This window comes from Larus michahellis, chromosome 12 (genome assembly GCF_964199755.1).
Source record: "Larus michahellis chromosome 12, bLarMic1.1, whole genome shotgun sequence".
Classification (NCBI taxonomy): Eukaryota; Metazoa; Chordata; class Aves; order Charadriiformes; family Laridae; genus Larus; species Larus michahellis.
In genome coordinates this window covers 2,494,250-2,513,337 of record NC_133907.1, presented here as the reverse complement: position 1 = coordinate 2,513,337, position 19,088 = coordinate 2,494,250, and the positions used below count along the sequence as shown (strand labels likewise).

Here is a 19,088-nt window from a genome sequence, read left to right as displayed (position 1 = left end):
TCTATTGAGCAGCTTTAGCAATTAGGATTTTCAGAATTTAATCTGGACATTAATTTATCCCTGAACCTGTAATTCCCCTGGACTCTCCTCTCTTAGCTCCATCCAGCCCTGCTTGGTTCTCTGGGCTCCCAGGAAAAGCTTTGCAGGTGGCACCGTTAGAGGGGGGAGTGTGGAGACATGGGGGGGTTGATTCACCAAAAGTCTCAAGACCTGGCAGTTGTGCAACAAGAGCACAATTTGTGCAATAATAAAAAAATATCCCAGTTGTGAGTGCAGGTGTCAGATATGTTTTTTTCTCTCTTTGTTCTCCCATTTTGGGCCAGGCTGCTGTTGTGTTTAACAGTCGGATCCAGACCCTGGGACGCTACGCTTTCATCCTGCATTACTACCAGCCCAGCCATCCCAGCTTCCCTGTGGAAGTGTTAATCAACGGTGGGCGCATCTGGCAAGGTGAGAAGAGCCGGGGCCTGGGGGAAGCTGCTGTTAGGCAGAAGCCTTGGAATGGGTGCCAGAGGAAAACTGCGGGCTCACTGAGGAGTGCAAAGATGAAACAAGACAGACTTATCTGTTCCAGACCGGGAGGGTGTGATGGGGACTCCAAGGGAAATATGGGACCAATAGGTTTGTTGTCTTTTCAGGACAGACCACTGCTACTTTCTGCCCCCATGGCTACGGGTGCCGGAGCCTGGTAGTTTCTGAGGACCAGATTGTCCTGGACGTTACCGATAATGATCTGACTGTGGTTGTTCGAGTTCCAGAGGGCAAGCGGCTGTGGCTGGTGAGTCTCTCTCCGGGAAGCTCCTGGGGCCTGCGGGACCGGGCTCCAGCCACACGGCTCCAGTGGAGCTGTACTTTGTCCTGAAGGATTTTTGTCACTGTGTGACCGCAGGGATGTTTCCCACCATCGCTCAGTTTCTGAACTATCCTAGAAGGTTGCGATCTCCAGCCTTGGTGGTGTAGAATTGAGGACAGAATTCACAGAGACAGCACCTGTATATGATGGTTATCCTTCACTGTGTGGTTTTGATCCCAAAACAAGGCAGAAATTGCATCGGTTGCTTTGCATACATAGCTTGTGATAATCCAGAATAAGTCTTATTCCTGCCCCAGCAATATTTTGCACCTGCATACCACTGTCCAGGCAGGTCTCATCATGGGAGCAGGTAGCCATTGTTATTCTCAGGCAACAGGACTAGAAGATTGACCAAAATTTGGGTAAATGGCTGAAAGACAGAATTGGAACCCAGGTGCCTTTATGTCTAGAAGTTTAAGGTGGCAGTGACTACCTGCCTCTCTGCTGAAGCACAGCCAGGGCTGCCCTTTTCAGGTATTCTGCCTTTTTTTACATCAGTGAATTTGCGCCACTCCTGACCCACCATCTAATCTGATGCTCATGTGGACCATTAGATTAGATGGAACCTGATGGATAGACCCAAATAGAGAGGCAGCCCCTGGTCTTTCCAGTGCTTGGGCACTTTGTTATGTTCTGTCCCAGCAAAGGAGGAGCTGATGAGAAGTTAAGGGCGCGTTTGGGCTTCTGAGTGAGCTCATTTTGGACTGCATTTGGCTGGCTTAGCTAAGGAGCCTGTCTCACCCACCTTGTCCTTGCTTTGCAGGATTACATCCTGGTGGTGCCTGAGGACAGCTACAGCTCTCAGTACCTGCAGGAGGAACCCCTGGACAAGTCCTATGATTTCATCAGCAGCTGTGGTGTCAACAGCTTCTACATCAAGTGAGACCCTTGACTTTGGGGGGCTTCTCCACTTGTCCACAGGCTGCACACCCCTTAAGGAGCAAAAACCCATTCCTTTCGTGTGTGGCAGGGGAGGGATCTGGTTAAGGCTTTCCTGATCTAACGACCAAACCTGTGGGTACTTGGGGGATCTTGGTGTCACAGGGCTCTGCCTCCCACTAAGCCAGTACCCGTTGCTGCAGGAGATCCTGCTGGATTTTGGGGTGGTGAGGAAGCTGGGGGGGTGTGCAGCGCGGTGACTCCTCCTGCCTTCCCTTACAGCCCCAGCACATCGTCGAGGTTCTGCCGTGACTCTGCCATCTCGCTCTCCCTCTTCTACAACAACGGGGCCCAGCCCTGCCGGTGCCACGAGGCAGGGGCGCGGGGCAGCCAGTGCGAGCCCTTCGGCGGGCAGTGTCCCTGCAAGTCCAACGTCATCGGGCGAGAGTGCTCCCGCTGTGCCACCGGCTACTGGGGCTTCCCCAACTGTAGGCGTGAGTTGTCCTGTCTCCCACTTTGCTTTCCCAGCACTTGCTCTTTTGCCTCTTACAGGGCTGAGGCTGATCTGGGAAATGGCTGCATTTTCCAGCCCTGCAATGGCTTTGCTTGCATGAAGACAGCCCAGCTGCCCGCAGAGCAGTTGAGCTCTGCGTCCATTGCCTCATGCTCCCCTGGGTCTTGCTCCCCCAAACGCAGCCCCTTTTCTGCCCCTTCCAGCCTGCGACTGCGGGACACGTCTCTGCGACGAAGTGACGGGGCAGTGCATCTGCCCTCCGCATACCCTGAAGCCAGAGTGTGTTGTCTGCGAGCCCCAGACCTTCGGCTGCCACCCCCTCATCGGCTGCGAGGACTGCAATTGCTCTCGGCCCGGTGTGCAGGAGCTGACGGAGCCAGGCTGCGATGTGGACAGCGGGCAGTGCAGGTGAGGGAGCCCTGTCCTGGCACCGGGCTCACCTGGCAGCATCCCTGGTTCCTGCTGGAGTGATAGGACACGCCGGCAGGCTGCAGGGAGGAAATGTGCAGGATGAGGAAATCCTCATCAACATTGTGTCAGTGCCAGCGTGGGTGAAGCTCCGAAAGCCTGGCTGCTCCCTGCACAGCAGCGCGGGACAGAGGTTTCTAATGCTGCGGCTCTTGCGTCCCATCCAGGTGCAAACCCAACATCATCGGGCGACAGTGCGACCTCTGTGCCCCTGGCTACTACCACTACCCCAACTGCCGGCGGTGTGACTGCCACCAGGCTGGCACCGAAGCAAGTGTGTGTGACCCGGTCACAGGGCAGTGTCACTGCAAGGTCAGTCCTTCGATGCCTTCATGCGGTGCCTTTCTCCTTGGCTGGACTCTCCTGCTCTGGCCGGGGGTGTCTGTGTGCCGGGAGGGAGCTGGGCTGGAGGAGAGTGTCTGCGTGCCTGAGCTGCAGCCAGCCTGCCCCACGGGGTGCTGGGTTCAGAGCACCCTGAAAGGCTCCTTCTCCCCATCTTTCCTGGCCATGAAGGCTTACTCTGTGGGCTGTCACTGGGGTGATGGGCAGTCTGGGTCCAGCCCCGTGTCAGAGCCCACTGCAGATAAAGCTGTCAGCCCTGTTAACTCCTGCTCCTGCATGGCAGCAGAGTAACTCAACCTGCTGCTGAGCTGCCTGCTGCAGCCCCTTTGCAGGGCTCACAAGTGCTTTCTCCAGGTGAACTTAATGTTTGATGGCTGCTGTGCAAGCAAACGTGTTCAGGGACTGCTTAATCGTCTTTCAGCATCACATCACAGCGCTCTGATCACTTGTGCAGCCGTCTCTGTCCTCCACGAAGGCCTCCGAGAAGCTGCTGACGCTGTTGAGCTTTGCTTGTCTTCCAGGAAAATGTGGAGGGCTCGAGGTGTGACCAGTGCCGCCTGGGGACGTTTTCTTTGGATGCCAGTAACCCAAAGGGCTGCACCAAGTGTTTCTGCTTTGGTGCGACCGATCGCTGCCGCAGTGCTGAGAAGCACCGAGCTGAGGTGAGAGGGGCCGGGGGCCACCAGAGCAGTGCAGCTGTGTTCCCGTCCGCCTGGCTCCCTGCTGCCCTCGGGTCTCTGTCCTGCATTAATCCTACCCCTCTGGAAGATACACTGTGAGGAGGGTTATCTTTGTCTCCCTGTGCCCATGTCCCACTTTCAGACCCTTTTCCTGGTGTCTGGGATCTCATAGGGTGGAAAGTCAGGGTCGGGGGGGACTGTTCTGGCGCAAGGCAGGGGTGGTGCTCAGCTTTCCAGTGGCTTCATCAGGATGCATGTGAGGTTGTGAGCCTGTTATCCTTTCTGCTGCTCTGGGACTTGCTCTCCTGGAGCATCAGCACTCAAATACTTTCTGTAGCTCCACTAGAAGATCTGTGGTTGCTCTTCCCCCGCAGTTTGTCGACATGAACGGGTGGCTCTTGTTGAGCAGCGACCGCCAGGAAGTGCCGACAACTCTGAGCCTGCGGGAGCAGCTTGTCCGTGCTGATCTCAAGAACCTCCCAGATGCCTACCAGGAGCTCTACTGGGTTGCACCCAGCTCCTACCTTGGGGACCAGGTAAGAGCGTGGTGGCAGCTGGACCAACAGTCATGCACATGCCTGACCGCACCAACATGTGTGCCAGCAGCATGCCCACTGACGTGCAGGCATTGCTCGCGCTCCAGCTAAACGTGGCCAGCTCTGACCCACCTCAGTGGCGTGGACTTGCAGCAACATACGCAATTTGTCTCTCCATTAGGTTTCCTCCTATGGTGGGCACCTGCGCTATGAGCTGCACTCCGACCCGCGGAGGGGGGACGTGTTCATTCCCATGGAGTCTCGCCCGGACGTGATCCTGAAGGTGCAGTATGAGAAATTTCCCGGTGCCCTCTGCTAATGCCTGAGCAGGATGAGGTGGTGACTGACACCTTCCTTGCTTTTCCCAGGGAAACCAAATGAGCATCATGTTTCTGGAAGGCACCTACCCATCCCCAGGGGAGGTACATGAAGGCCAGCTGCAGCTGGTGGAGGTGAGTACACACAAGTGTGTACCAAGGTAAGTGCTCAGATGCCCCTGAAAGGACAGACTAGCGTGTAGACAGGAGACATTGCTTTGAGCTCAGTATTTTAGGTGCTGCCTATTGCAGCAGAACTGGCTGTGAAGAACCAGGGCTGTTACACCTGTGCAAAGGGGAGACATCCCAGCAGCAGGGAGGTGAAGGCTGGGCTGGATGTTCAGGTGCCTGTGCTTCCTGCCAGTAATGTCAGGTCTTATCCCACTAGAGCAACTTCAGACACACGGAGACTCACAACCCTGTGTCCAGAGAGGAGCTCATGATGGTGCTGGCAAACCTGGAACAGCTGCAGATCCGGGCGCTCTTCTCCCAGCTCTCTTCCTCTGTGTCCCTGCGCCGCGTGGTGCTGGAGATGGCAACAGATACAGCTACGGGCATCCGTGCCAGCAATGTGGAGCTGTGCTTTTGCCCAGCTAACTACCAGGGGGACTCCTGCCAGGTAGGGGGGAAAGGGGACATGCTACTTCACGCAGAGAGAGGTCAAACAGCCGCCGTCTGGGGCCTCAGCCACCACTTGTGCTTGGTGCGGGTGGCAGCCATGGGGTTTGGATGCTCGTACAAAGCAGTAGTGCCACAGTACCAGGTTCTAAGCTGAGCCCTGAGGGCTCCAGTTGAAATTACAGCTCAGGTTGTGCCGGAGGAAGGAAGAACATCTCCCAGGCTCCCCCACACTAGCCTGCTCCTAGCTCCCCTCCCGCCCAGGGCGCCTGGGAGAGGTGGATTAGCTGCATCTGCCCTCTATGAAGAGGCACGATGGGGAAATCATTCAGGTTTTGCAGACCAAAATGAAGTGCATGCCGTGCCTTGGAAGAGTAGGTCCTTCTGTCTGGCCAGTTATCTCCTACTGACAAGGAACAGGAAGAAACTGCACTGAAAAATCTTTGTTGTTGCTTTTAATCTCTTCTCCATCAGTACAGCCCTGTGGGAATTCTGTTATGGAAACGCAATTAGTCTTTTTGCCTGAATGTATCAGGCTATCAGGCTGTTTTTCAGACTTCCGTCTTTTTCTCTCTCCTCAGGAATGTGCTCCAGGTTACTACAGGGACACCAAGGGGCTCTTTCTGGGAAAATGCATCCCATGTCATTGCAATGGCCACTCAGATCAGTGCCTGCCGGGCTCCGGGATATGCCTTGTAAGTAAACAGTGGAACACCGTGATATTTTGGAGTTGTAGGGTCTGTAGCATGCAATTAAAAAGCTCTTCACACGCTAAGTGAGCTGGCAGGACCGTGCCTGAATTGGAGCATTAGCTGTATGTGCCACTCCAGGGGTGGTCCCGCTCAGGGTCAGCTTAGGGTGACACATGTTTCTGGGAAAGAGGAAGGAGCCAAGCATCCAGCTATCTGGTAAGGAATTCTTTGGGTGACACACCATTTCTCGCTGTCAGTGCTGAGTCCACAGCCTGCCTTTTCCTTGCAGAACTGCCAGCACAACACCGAGGGGGACCACTGTGAGCGATGCAAGGATGGCTACGTGGGCAGCCACTCTGCCGAAGAACCCCTGCAGTGTGTTGGATGTCCGTGCCCTCTTTCAGTTGCCTCCAACAAGTAAGCACCCTTGGATGGGATTGCCTGTTTGGCCTCACTGCTTAACTGCTGGGAACCGTGCTGAGCCACATTGGGGCACTGGTGGGCGTCCCAATGCCAGCCTTGTCCATGGCCCCAAACCATGTCCATGACCTCTTAGCCAAGGCCCCAGCAGCACGCACCAAGTGATCAGCTCCCCTGGCACCACATCAGGGCTGAATGACCTTCCTCTTTTCCCCTTATCGTTTCAGTTTTGCTGTCGGTTGTGTCCACAAGGGCTCCAACATGCAGTGCCTCTGCAAGCCTGGCTACGCTGGACCCAACTGTGAGCGGTAAGGGCGATGGCACCCGTGTTTCAGGGGCCTCAGACACACTGGTCCCATGCAGCCACTGCTGTGGCAGAAGAGAAGTTGTCCTAGTAAAGACCGCAGACGAAATGGTTGGCTCTGCTCCCACTGTGCTTAGCTCTGGCAGGATTTCTTTCAGTCCTTTTCAGCCTGCAAATGCCCTGTTGCTGATATGTTGTGTTACCGCGGGTGTATTCCTTAGCTGTGCTTTGCCTTAACTTGCAGTCTGTGATAAAGGCACCTTTCTGAGGTATCATGAGGCAAAACATAAAGTGCTTTTTGGGACAACGCTTTGAGATCCCTGAGGGCTACAGCAGTTACAGGTGTTGGATGCTTGTGCTGCTACAATTGCACAACCCAAGCATGGTGCAGGCATGAGCTGCAGGGATCCCCCCGGTGCCCTGACTGTGTTTTAACTTGCCGTATTTCTCCAGGTGTGCCCCAGGATACTATGGCAATCCCTTGGTGATTGGCAGCTCATGCCAGCCCTGCGACTGCAGCGGGAACACGGATCCCAACATGCTGTTCAGCAGCTGCGACTCCCTGACGGGCGCCTGCACAGGGTGCATGCACCACACGGCCGGCGCGCGGTGCGAGGTCTGCGCCCCGGGCTACTACGGGGATGCGGTGGTAGCCAAGAACTGCACACGTGAGTGGGGCAGGCAGCAAGGCCTGGCGGTGGGGGAAGGTGGACAGACTGGCCGTGGACGTGTTTAGCACCTTAGCCGGGCTGTGCATCGCCCCAGTGAGTCACACACTTGGTTGCATACGTTGCCAGCATCCTCTAAAGATGATAATAAGAAAAAAAAACAACTCCAAAAACCTGCCCTCCAGCAACACAACTCCATAACCTCCAATCCGCCCCTGAATGTGAGCTGCCAAACCGCCCCTAGGCTGGAACTGTCTTGCCCCGAGCAGCTCCTGCAGCAGCGGTGCTGGCGCTCCCTCCGGAGTGGGGCTTTGCACAGCCCCCTCCCAGCGCTGCTCATCTCCCCCTGAGGAGCAGCGGCCAAATTGCAGCTCACAGAAGGGAGCTGTCATGGGAATAAGTTGTTGGGGGGAGCAAATCCAAGAGGAGAGAGGCTCTGTCTTTACTCTGACTGTGATAGATAAGGGGGAAATAGGATTCCCTGTTGGGAATAAGGTTTGTGTCTGGCTGAGCAGGCTCTTCAGTGTATAACTGGGTGTATTTTTCCCTGGCAGAGTGCAGCTGTTCACCTTGTGGGACTGATTCATGCCATCCGCGAACTGGCCAGTGCTTCTGCAAGACTGGAGTGACAGGCCAGCACTGCGACCGCTGCGAGGTAAGGGCCACCTGCACACTGGGATGGTGCCGGTCCTTAGCACGGGGTTGAGGGGCAGCCCCGATGTGTCGTCCCCAGGCCTGTGAGCAGAGCGGTGCCGGCAGCCATGTGGTTTAAGGCTGGGTTTGCATGATCTGCCTATACGTGGTGAAAGCCTGTTAAAGATCTGGCAGCAAGCGATGGAGGCAACGTTCAGCTGCAGCCTGGGCAGTAATTCCTTTGGGAAGCTGCAGTAAACCCCTTATTGCTGTATGCATCCAGCGTGGGCCTTGCAGGGCAAGGGCAGGTTGGCAGGGCAGGTCTGGGTTCTTATTGCAGCTCCACATCTTTGCCATGTTGACACAAGTTTTATGGTGTTCAAAACGCTCCTAGAAATCAAGGCTGGGGTCCCACATGACCTCAGCCTGCCCCAGGAGGGAAGCACACGTGCCCTCTTGCTGAACAGGGCACCCACTGTCCTGCTTTTCCCCAGGAGGGATACTACGGCTTCGAGGGATGCTCTGGCTGCCGGAGGTGTGACTGCGACGTCGGTGCTGTGGGGAGCAGCTGCCATGCGCAGACGGGCCAGTGCAGCTGCCTGCCCGGCGTCAGCGGCTCGCGCTGCCAGCAGTGTGCCCCGGGCTACTGGGGCTTCAGCGAGAGGGGCTGTACACGTGAGTCCTGCTTCCCGGGTGCTGGGTCCTGCACATGGAGGAATGGGACAAGGCTCTGGTGGCGCTTGTGCTTGTCAAACCATTAAAGGTGGAAAAAAACTGCCTACTATCTGAGGTCCTGTGCGTGTTGCTAGGTTGCCCAGGGAGACCCCCTGCAGCGGCATGTGGATAAGCAGAGGTGTAATTGCACAGCTGGAATAAAACCGCTCCTTCCCCTCTCTCTGAGTGGTAACGGCACAAAATGATGCCACAGGCATTTCCCTGTTATTGAACTCGGCAGGGTGCGAGTGCAGAGGGGGCTCCTGCGACCCACGCACTGGGGAGTGCACTTGCTCCAACGGGCTGACGGGGAAGCAGTGCGACGTCTGCATGCACGAGTATGAGATCCCGGTGGCAAACGGCCCGGACAACATGAGGTGTGAAGGTCTGTATCCTGCGGTCCTGGGGAAAGGGGTGAGGGAAGCCCCAGGGCTTGCGCTGACCATTTTGTTCCCCTGGCAGTGTGTGACAGCTGTGTCCTGCTGCTGCTGGAGGATCTGCAGAGCATTGAGAGGTCCTTCCCCTCCATTCGCGGTCAGCTGGTCAACCTCAACGCCAGCTCCATCGCCTGGGCTCGCCTCCATGGTCTCAACAGCACTATGGTGACTGTCGCTGTACGTGGAAGGTTTAACATCACTTTCTGCCCGTGTTTCCTGTCCCGTTGGCCTGATTTCATCCCTTTTTTTTTTTTCCAGAATCAGCTCCGTGAGTACCTGAGAGCCATGAACAAGGTCAGGCAAAGGGCTGATGAGCTGGAGGATGAGAACGTGGACCTCACGCAGGACCTGAACGCGCTGCAGCACAAAGTAGGGTATTTCTCTGTCTTCCTTTTCCAGAGCACGAGTCCCTAGGGCTTTGGAGGCTGTGAGGAGCCTAGTTCAGGCAGGCTGGATCTCCTGCCCAGCCAGCACTAGGCTTGAGTTTCGGGGTCTCTTACTTAGATACCCAAGCTAGATTACCTGCATTCCTTCCCTGGAGGGCTGTTAAATATCTGGTGATATTGATGGTTGTTTCTTGATTTATTACTTGCTTTTGTAGCAGCTCCAACTTCACCCAGTAAAAATAAATTCAATAAAAAGTTGTTTATAGAAGGAACATATGAAGAAGGAACGTAAACATCTAGGTCAGTCCTGGATGTATCCGTGCTGTGGCAGGGAGAGCCTGGCCTCTGTCAGCAAATGAGCGAACCCTTTTAGCTGTAATAGTCCTTGGAGGCCTCAGTACAGCAACACCTTTTGCCAGATGCAGTCTGTTTACAGTCTAAAAAACACCCATTGTGTCTTCAGAGAACTTAAAAACTGAGCAAGATTTGATTTGATTTGACTTGATTTGATTTATAAATTTCTTGCTCCTAATCTGAGGGAGAGGGAAGATTCTCCGCTTGACGTACGTCCCTGGGCAGCCGCAGGGACAGACTGCCTGTGTGTATGCGTATGTCTGCACACACCTGCGCTCTGAACTGCAGCCCTCCGTCTCTGCTTGTGTCCTGGTCAGGACCCGGATGGGCCTGGCGCCAGGCTATGGGGCTTTTCCTGCGTTAAGAGGACAGTGCTGTCCTCTGTGGTCTTAGGACTGTTTCAGGATCCAGAGCCTACTGCGCTGGAGCTGCATTTATTGCTTGTGCTTCTCCAAAGGTGCTAAATAAGACCATCACTAAATTCATTGTAGGCGAGCAGCACAGGGCAGGCTGTTGGAGGAGGTATAGTTCAAGAACCTCAAAAGCTGCACATTCCTAAGCCTTGTGTGCCTTTTGGGAACATCTTCCCCACTGACGATTCACATAAAACATAATCTCAAACTTCAGCTAAGCTGGTGGGTTTTGTTGTAGATGACAATGACTCATAGAGAAGCGAACCGGATTGAGCAGCACACGAGAGAGACTTACCAGAGGGGGGAGCAGGTCCTGCTAAATATCCAAAGCATTCAGAAGGGCATTACAGGTAGGTAAAGAAGGGTCTCTGTGGGTTTTTTCCTGTTGGGAATGCCACACTCTTGCTTTCAAACCGCACTAAGTACTGCATCACTTAGAGAAAACAAGGGGAAATAAAGACACGATGGAGATCACTGCAGAATTCTGACTTTTGTTCTGACCAGGTTTATTGTGAGTCCCAGCTGTTTGGCTCAACGCAATCTTTGAAAAAAAAAAAAAACAAATTAAAATTGCACAGATGTTGTTAAAATGCATAAACGTATAAAACTGGGGCAATCTGCACTACAGCTTCAGCAGAGATTTAGCAAAACAGGGAGTGACTGGATCTAGGAGAAGGAGGAAAAGCCACAAAACAATGCTTGGGTGGTGGCCAAGGAGGCAGAAACGAGGGGCAATACCTCTGAGTGATCCCAAGCAATTCAGGTGCCTGAGTACTGTATGGAAGTTGGCTGCAGTTTGTTGAGGGTGCTGTAAGAGAGGAAAGATCTCAGGGCCTTGTGAAGGACCTGGGTCGGTCGATGCTAACAGGGGATCTGGATTTCTCTACAGACCTGGTGCGGCAGATGGCCAGGCTTGGGGCAGCAAACGCCAGCACCACCTCCACCGAGGAGTTTCGGCAGAAGATGGCCGAGGTGGAAAGAATGCTGCGGGAGATGAAGGAGAGGAGTCTGGGCAGCCAGGAGGAGCTGGCAAGGCGCGAGCACGAGGAGGCTCAGAAGCGTGAGTCTGACTCAGTGGCACAGATCCTGCTGGGTCTAGCCATTCCTGGTAGCCTGGCTCGGAGCCCACGTGGACACTACACATCGTGGTCACGTTTGGAGAGTGCTCTTAATAAACAGGCCCCCCTAACAAGTTTTACAGTAGTTTTAGGGTCCCCTTTGACACTCTATTTTTGATTCCTTTTCCCTTAAGGTGAATTTTAGAACAGATTGTACTAGCTGGGTAGTTCTGTTTGGTGACCAAAAGTGATAACCTTTAGAACCAGGAGTTACCATTGTTGTGGCTGTGACTAAGTCACCCCCTGTTTGTTCCTATTCGTTGTCCTAGGAAAGGGGTTCAGCGTAACAACCAGCAGCCCAGCACCCCAGCAGCTCTGCCCTCCTGAGGGCGTCCCTTGCAGGAGCAAGGGCTGGGATTGTGCTCCCACACCGACCCCGCTGCATAACTAGGCACGCTGGCTCTGCAGGCAGCCAGTCCTCCTGACTAACAGGCAGTGACAAAACATAGTTCAACAGCTGAAAGCTGGAATTATAAACTGGCTCTTGCTAGGTATAAGTAGTTTATTCACAGTGGGAGTAATCAAGCACTGGAATGGGCCTCAGGTGGGCTTTCTCCATTATCTGGAGCCTTTCAGGCATGAATGGGTGTTTTTCTGAAAGAAATCCCATCCTGCTCACCAGCACTGGGGGTTTGGAGATAACTTGGACGAGGTCCTGTGCTATCCAGGCTTGAAAGAGGGAGGAGGGATGGAAGATGGTCACTTCTGGCCTTGATACCTACCAAATGAGACCAGAACAAGGCTTTTCCACAGCCAAGCACAGAAAGAGCCCTTTAACACAGGAGGATGAATTACAGCAGTTCTCATCTCCTCCATCCTCAGTGCTGCACCGGGTGAAGAGTGAGCTGCATGCCCGCTGGGAGTCCAACCAGGACCTGGTGAGCAGCATCCGGGACCAGCTGGCGCAGCACAGCTCCCAGCTGATGGATCTCCGCGACGCCCTCAACGAGGCTGTGAACAAAACCAGGCAGACAGAGGACTTGAACAGCCTGAACCGCAACAACCTGGAGGAGAGTCAGGTAAAGCTTCACCCAGTGGTCCCGTACTGCCATGCAGCGAGGGGTGGTGACCCCAGCCCTGCTGGTGTCTTAACCCTGCGTCTGTGTGTCTAGCAAAAGAGCCGTGAACTCCAAAAGCAGTATGCACTGGTGCAGGAGACCCTGAGGATGGCCAAGGACTCCCTGGCCCAGGTCTCCGACTTCCTGCAGAAGATGGAGAGTGCAAAGGAGGTGGGTGATGGAGGTGCTTCGGCATGGGCAGAGCGTGAGGGGGTGGCAGCCCTCAGGAGTGACATGTGTCCTTGCAGGCGTACGAGAAGCTGGCAGCCCTGCTGGATGGGGCGAAGCTGCCCCTGACCGAGCGGGTCAAGAAGTTCTCCCCAGCCAGCAGCAAGATCCCCATTGTGGAGCAGGCGGAGGAGCATGCCCGGCTCCTGGATGAGCTTGCAAGGAACCTATCCAGGTGAGGCACTGGGCCTGACACTCACTAGTCAGACCATCTCCTACCAGAGCTGTGGGTGGGAAACTGCAGCGCCACACCATGGCAGGGGAGCAGCAGGGACCATCTCCAAAGTTTTATCCTGGAGCACGTGTTGAGATGAGGAGCCCCAAGGGTTCTGTCTGTAGGACCATGGGCGAGAGCCCAGCGTGAGCAATCTCCGTGGTCTTGATGGCTTCATCTTCCAACACAGCATTATCCAGGGCACAAACCAGGATGGCTTTATCCAGCGGGCGATCGATGCCTCCAATGCCTATGCCAGCATCATTGAGGCTGTGAAAAAAGCTGAGCGAGCAGCCCACGATGCTGATGAGGCAGCCGGCGAGGCTTTGATGGTACGTATTGTGGGGAGCCCCATGAAGATGAGCAAAAGCCAAACGCCCTTGACAGTCCTCCAGCTCTTCACACCCACACGTAGGGCTCTGCTGCCTCTTCCCTCTGGCACTTCAGCACTTTGTTCTGTGCTAGAGAGCAGAGCCTCTGCCACGGCTGGGGCCAGACTCAGAGGATTTGGGTCTCCCCATCATGCCCCAGCAGCACACCCCACTGTGGTTGCCTGAATGAGCAATTTTGTGTGCAGTCAGGGCCAGAGGCTTGAATTCCTCTTCAGAGTCCTAGGCAGCGAATGTTTGTTTTACAGAATGTCATATCGGAAAATCTTGGGGCTATCTCTAAAGAGCTGAAGAGGAACAGCAGCAACCTGGAGGAGGCTGTGAGGAGAGGGCAGAGAAAACTCAACGGGGGTGAGAGAAGCCTCTTGCAGGGTGTGATGTCCTTCAGGCTGGACTGAGCTCCAACACACAACATATGTGTTTCTTTAATTGCAGCTATTAAAGGCACTCTGCAGACAGCAAAGGACAAGCTGGCTGACCTCCGTGTGAAGAAGGAGCAGCTCCTGAGCCAGCTCCAGTCTGTGCAGGACATGCTGGGCAGGGACCAAGGTTTGTCCTGGGGTAGCTAGGCTGGTTCTCTCTGCTCCCTTCCTTGTGTCCAGGCTGTGATCCAAGGGTGCTTCCTCCTCGCTCCTGGCCATCCCAGAGATTTTTATCCTTTCTTTCCAGAGGACACAAAAGAGACGATCCAGAATGCCAAAGCAGCAGCTGCTGAGGCCAATGAAACAGCTGCGAGAGTGGAAGATACCCTGAGCACCATGAAGAAGAACCTGGACGAGTGGAAAGACCAGTATGGAGGCCTTCGAAATGAAGACCTGAACCAGGCAGTCCAGGACGCCAGGAAATCTGGTGAGTGTTGGGCTGCCAGGGTGCAGTCTGGCATGAGCCAGTGCATGGACAGATGTCCCCAGAGAGCTCCATGCTTTGCAGCTCCAGGCTAAGAGTAGAGGGAGGTAGCAGCCAATACTGGGTGCTTTAAGTTCTGGCCCTTTATTTTTTTTCTCTCCCTGCACTGTCTATGTCACCTATATCTTTACTGTAGGAGACTGCATGCACTAGAGCATTTGCACAACCCCCCTATCAAGGCTGCTGGATTTGGGGGATCATTCTGTGACTCTGCTCCCAGCTGCTGCTGCTTTGACTTGCATGTCTCAAAATTACCTGAGCTTCACTTCTCTCCTCACTAACCTTCAAAACCCCTGGCTCCTCCCCAACCCCAGTGTCCAGCCTGGAAAGCACCATCCCGCTGCTGCTGGGGAAGCTGAGCAGCCTGGAGAACAGGAGGAACAAGAACGCCACCGTGTCAGAGAACATTGTGCGGATCCGACAGCTCATCACGCAGGCGAGGAATGCCGCCAGCAAGGTTGGTCATGGGAGGGTGAGAGCTGTGCACAGGGTGCCGGGGGTTGGGGTGGATGAGGGCTTACCTAAGGGTAGTATACAAGTGGGAGGGGTATCAAGAAGAGCTCTGGGGCCACCAGGCAAGGTCCCTTCCTCGTGGGAAGACTCCAGAAAACGCTTTGACTTGGTAAAGCTGCCAGTGATGAGAGAGGTGGCAGCAGTGGTTTCAGTGCCACGGGTCTGGATTTCTCTCCCTCCAGGTGAAAGTCCCCATGAAGTTCAACGGCAGCTCGGGTGTGCAGGTCCGGATGCCCAGCAACCTGCAGGATTTGGCAGCCTATACATCCCTCAAATTCTACATCCAAAACCCTGAGCCCAGGAGCCGGCAGCGACAGCAGGAAGGAGTAGAGGAGGGGCGGTTCGTGTTGTACCTGGGCAGCCGGGAGGTGAGATGGGGCCAGGAGGGCAGTGGGAGCCCATGTTGATCCCCCGTTAATGGGGGATCACACCTGGATGTCAGCCCCTTGCCCTTTGCCTGCTCCCTGGGTGTCTCTGTGGGGAGCACGAACAGGCCCTGGGTGCAGCCATCAGCCTGGCTGGAGGTGGATGGGGAGAGCCGTGCGAATTGGGGTGCTTGGCCAGCGCAGCCCTGCGAGCATCAGGGGGAGCATTGCATGGTGCTCCTGCCTGTCCTGAATGCCAACATGTGGCCTTGTCTCTCCCTGTATTCAGGCCACTGGAGACTACCTGGGCATCGTGCTCAAGGACCACAAAGTGCATTGGGTGTACAAACTGGGCGATGAGGAGCCAGCCTCCCTAACCGTCGATGAGGATATTGGAGAGCAGTTTGCCACCATCAGCATCAACAGGTAGGAGACTGATGGGGTACATGCCGAGGAAGTTCAGCAGGAGACTGTCCCTGCAGAGGATGTATGGTAGTGCTATGCTCAAGCCCAGGCAGGCCCATCATCCAGTTATTCCTAAATGATCAACACTGAGATACCCCAAAAAAACTAGCAGGGAGATGGTGTCTTCCCATGTCATGGAGGGTCTGGGGGTGCCTGCAGTAGAGGAAAGATGAAGCTCCTCACGGAGGGTCCGTTCAGCCTTGTGGCAGTGCTGATAACATGAGTGCTGAGTCCTTTCGATGCACTGCTGCTGTGGGGCTCCTCGGTGGGAGATGCACCCCTCTTTAGTAGGGCTGTCGGGAGGCTCAGGGGTTTTCTCCTCTTTGGGGTTCTCCCTTGTCTTGACCACCCCTCCCTGCTGCAGGATCCTGCAGTATGGGCAGATGTCAGTCATCGTGGAGAGGCAAACGGTGCACGAGACCAAGGGAGACAGCGTGGCCAAGGGGGAGCAGGGGCTGCTCAACCTCGACCCGCGCAACGTGGTCTTCTACGTGGGTGGCTACCCGTCCAGCTTCACGGTGAGACAGCCAGCAGGGAGGGAGGCCCGGTTTTCTGGGAGGTATCAGTGATACCTTTGGAGCTTCTTGGAGGGGAAAACCCTTGATTTCAGGGGAAAGCCAGGATCAAACTTGCCCTAACTGTCCGGTTTCATTCCCAGCCTCCTCCCACTTTGCGCTATCCCAACTACCGTGGGTGCCTGGAGCTGGACACACTGAACGAGGAGGTGGTGAGCCTGTACAACTTCCAACACACCTTCCAGCTGGATACTACCGCCGAGAAGCCCTGTGCGAGGTAGGGCACTGCACCAAGGCTGGGGGCAGCTCTGGTCCATGGCGCTTACCCTGTCCCTTGGCTGCCCCAGAGCATTGCAGTTGACTTTGGAGTGATACCTTTGGTCTCTTCTTGCGTGGCTCAGGTCCAAGTCCACAGGAGATCCCTGGTTGACCGATGGCTCCTACTTTGATGGCACTGGTTATGCAGAGATCAAGTTTGAGAGCCAGTTTGGCACAACCAAGCGCTTCGAGCAGGAGATCCGTGTGGTCTCCTACAACGGCATCATCTTCTTTCTGGAGAACCAGGCAGGTGCTTGCTGCCCTGGGGAGGCTTCATCCAACCCCACAGCTGGTGGGCTGGGGCAATCCCAGCTCTGCTTGCAGGCATTCCCAGTTCAGGGCACCGGGTAGAAGAGGGCTTTGGAGATGGCAGCGCTGCTCTGAGCAGTATTTCTGCACTATTGTTAAAAGCCAGAAGAGGGCTGGACCCAGACCTCCCAGCGGAGGCAATCACTTGTCTGGTGCCAGAGAGACTCCTCTGAACTCTGAGAGCACCCGTGAACAGACCCTCTGAGCTGGGCCAGGGTTCCCAGGGACAGGCAGTGCCGCCCCGAGCAGATAAATCCCCCATAATTGTCGCAGTTACGCCTCAAGGTGCTGGTTGTGAGACCTGCTCCCGCTGGTGCTAAAGGGCGGGTGGGGCTGCATGCTGGGCACCGGGACATGGGGCTGAGTGTCCGTCCTGCCGCCCCCAGGGTCAGTTCCTGTGCCTGGCCATCCGGGATGGGAAGCTGGTGCTTTACTATGATTTCAGCACTGGCCTGGAGATGGCAAAACCCAGCAGCAACTCCTCCTCCCTGACCATCAGCAGCACCACAAACAAAGCGGTAAGAGGGAGCGGCCGCCTGCCCGGCTCGCTTGGGGGGGCTCCTCATCCAGAGGGCAGGGGGGGCACGTGGACCCTTGTTTTGGGGGAGGGCAGGGAGGACCTGCAAGAAGGTCTTTGACTAGAGCCATGAACCAGACACCTCATGCTGCCCTCTGTGATGGACCTGATTGCCCCAGGCTGGTGGATCATTTTTTCTCCTCTGTCTCCAGATCCAGATTTTCCTCCTCAAAATGAATAACAAGAAGCGCATCCTGGTGCGGCTGGAGCGTCTCACCATCTTCATGGTGGAGCAGGAGAACTCCCTGGAGAACGCTGTCTCCTACTACCTGGGTGGCGTGCCCCCAGCTGTGCTGCCCCCCAGGTGGGTCCAGCCCGCAGTGCGGGGGGGGGGGACAGTCCACATCTTCCTCTCCAGTGTCCCTGGGAGTGGCCCTGGCCCTTTCTCAGCCAAATCCAGGGATGTTGGGGCCCTGCTGAAGCTCCAGGGTGGGACTTTCCTTTTCCTGCCCATGGTCATGGGCTTGAGTATGGGATGTCTCCATCTCTGGTGAGGGATATGATGCTTGATGGGTGTCACAGAGTCCTCCTTTGCTATGCTGGGTACCTTGGAGCAACCTTGTGCCTGAGGCACTGGAGATACACGTGGCCATCGTGGGTCCTTCCCAAGCACTCTATTTGAAGGGCTGCGGTGCTGGGTGCTGCCTGGGGCTGGCCTCGTGACAGTGTCTGCTTCTCCCACAGTTTGAAAGCCCTCTTCCCCACGGGTGGGCCCATCCGGGGCTGCATGAAGGGCTTGAAGGCTCTTGGCAAGTATGTCGACCTGAAGCGCATGAGCACCGTCGGTGTAAGCTATGGGTGCACCTCGGACCTTCTGGTAAGCACAAAGCTCCGGCAGCCTGGCCAGCATGCGGGGGAAAGAGTCTGTTGGGGAAAGGGGGCGCAGGACCCCCAGGACAGGCCCAACCTCCCCTCATTCACACAGAAACAAGCATAAAACCCTCAGGTCCTCGGTGCAAGGGGTGATGGTGAGGTGCTCCTCATAGCCATAGCTGGCCATAGCACCAGCCAGACCCTGAGCACCTCGGTCATCCTCTCAGCACCCCATGCAACGCCAGGGCCAGGCTCTAACCTCACCTCCATGGTGTCCCTCACAGGTGGCTCGCTCAGTCAGTGTCCACGGCCATGGCTACCTGACCCTGGCCCTGAAGGACGTGCCGGGACTGCGGGACTTCTACAGCGGCTTCAGCTTCCGGACAAGCCAGCACGAGGGGCTGCTCTACCTCCACAGCACCCAGGTGGGCACCTGCAGTCCCCCTGGGTGTCCTGGAAGTGGGGCAGAAACATCGGCTCCTGCTTTGGGGATGGTGCTGCTCCCCCTTGGGAAAGGGAGGGATTTTGGTGGGGCCAGGGGCTGAATCCGCAGTGAGGTCTGCGCCCTGAGCTCCTGGAGGGCAGTGGGGAAACGGGCCCTTCCCTGGGGCTCAGCTGCTGAGGAATAATGGGGTGATGCTTTCTGCAGGAGGGGACATGCCGGGTGTCCCTCCAGAGGGGACAGCTGGCCTTGAACTTGCTGGAAACCGAAGTCACCACTGAAAATGCGTATGCGGATGACAGGACCCACTACGTGGCCTTCTACAGCGATGCCCGTGGGTACGTGTCCTGGCGGTGCATGGGTGATGTCATGCCGATGACCACGGGGGCCCGCTCAGCCTACGCTGCTCATCCCCTGCAGGGTCCGGCTGTACGTGGACGACGAGCTGCAGGACACTGCTGCAGGTGCTGGGCCCAGCCGGCGGCAGCGACGGCAGGATGGGCGGCTGCTCTTCCAGCTCGGGGGTTCACCAGAGCCAGGTGCCCTCAGCAACCTCACCGGCTGCATCGGGAATGTCTTTGTCAAGCGGTGAGCATCTCCATGCCACTTCCAGAGAGCAAGGCTCAGCCC

The 19,088-nt window shown here is 55.8% G+C and overlaps 1 protein-coding gene across 3 annotated transcripts in view; it reads left to right on the top strand.

The window, feature by feature from the left end:
* LAMA5 (laminin subunit alpha 5) overlaps nt 1–19,088 on the top strand; it is a 93,743-nt gene that overhangs the window by 70,639 nt on the left and 4,016 nt on the right. For all 3 annotated transcript variants that reach the window (XM_074604897.1, XM_074604896.1, XM_074604895.1), the window contains exons 31-71: nt 324–450; nt 639–778; nt 1,617–1,732; nt 2,015–2,226; nt 2,450–2,654; nt 2,882–3,026; nt 3,578–3,718; nt 4,111–4,272; nt 4,454–4,555; nt 4,641–4,724; nt 4,978–5,208; nt 5,789–5,902; nt 6,189–6,316; nt 6,547–6,627; nt 7,077–7,291; nt 7,846–7,946; nt 8,419–8,599; nt 8,880–9,023; nt 9,101–9,252; nt 9,334–9,444; nt 10,467–10,578; nt 11,118–11,288; nt 12,169–12,365; nt 12,459–12,575; nt 12,653–12,807; nt 13,037–13,178; nt 13,484–13,586; nt 13,671–13,784; nt 13,905–14,084; nt 14,456–14,598; nt 14,837–15,022; nt 15,309–15,445; nt 15,849–16,002; nt 16,143–16,276; nt 16,401–16,563; nt 17,013–17,144; nt 17,356–17,507; nt 17,888–18,020; nt 18,301–18,441; nt 18,666–18,796; nt 18,879–19,046. In XM_074604897.1, coding sequence (XP_074460998.1) covers nt 324–450; nt 639–778; nt 1,617–1,732; nt 2,015–2,226; nt 2,450–2,654; nt 2,882–3,026; nt 3,578–3,718; nt 4,111–4,272; nt 4,454–4,555; nt 4,641–4,724; nt 4,978–5,208; nt 5,789–5,902; nt 6,189–6,316; nt 6,547–6,627; nt 7,077–7,291; nt 7,846–7,946; nt 8,419–8,599; nt 8,880–9,023; nt 9,101–9,252; nt 9,334–9,444; nt 10,467–10,578; nt 11,118–11,288; nt 12,169–12,365; nt 12,459–12,575; nt 12,653–12,807; nt 13,037–13,178; nt 13,484–13,586; nt 13,671–13,784; nt 13,905–14,084; nt 14,456–14,598; nt 14,837–15,022; nt 15,309–15,445; nt 15,849–16,002; nt 16,143–16,276; nt 16,401–16,563; nt 17,013–17,144; nt 17,356–17,507; nt 17,888–18,020; nt 18,301–18,441; nt 18,666–18,796; nt 18,879–19,046 — 5,957 coding nt within the window. The remainder of the gene's footprint in view (nt 1–323; nt 451–638; nt 779–1,616; nt 1,733–2,014; nt 2,227–2,449; nt 2,655–2,881; nt 3,027–3,577; nt 3,719–4,110; nt 4,273–4,453; nt 4,556–4,640; nt 4,725–4,977; nt 5,209–5,788; nt 5,903–6,188; nt 6,317–6,546; nt 6,628–7,076; nt 7,292–7,845; nt 7,947–8,418; nt 8,600–8,879; nt 9,024–9,100; nt 9,253–9,333; nt 9,445–10,466; nt 10,579–11,117; nt 11,289–12,168; nt 12,366–12,458; nt 12,576–12,652; nt 12,808–13,036; nt 13,179–13,483; nt 13,587–13,670; nt 13,785–13,904; nt 14,085–14,455; nt 14,599–14,836; nt 15,023–15,308; nt 15,446–15,848; nt 16,003–16,142; nt 16,277–16,400; nt 16,564–17,012; nt 17,145–17,355; nt 17,508–17,887; nt 18,021–18,300; nt 18,442–18,665; nt 18,797–18,878; nt 19,047–19,088) is intronic.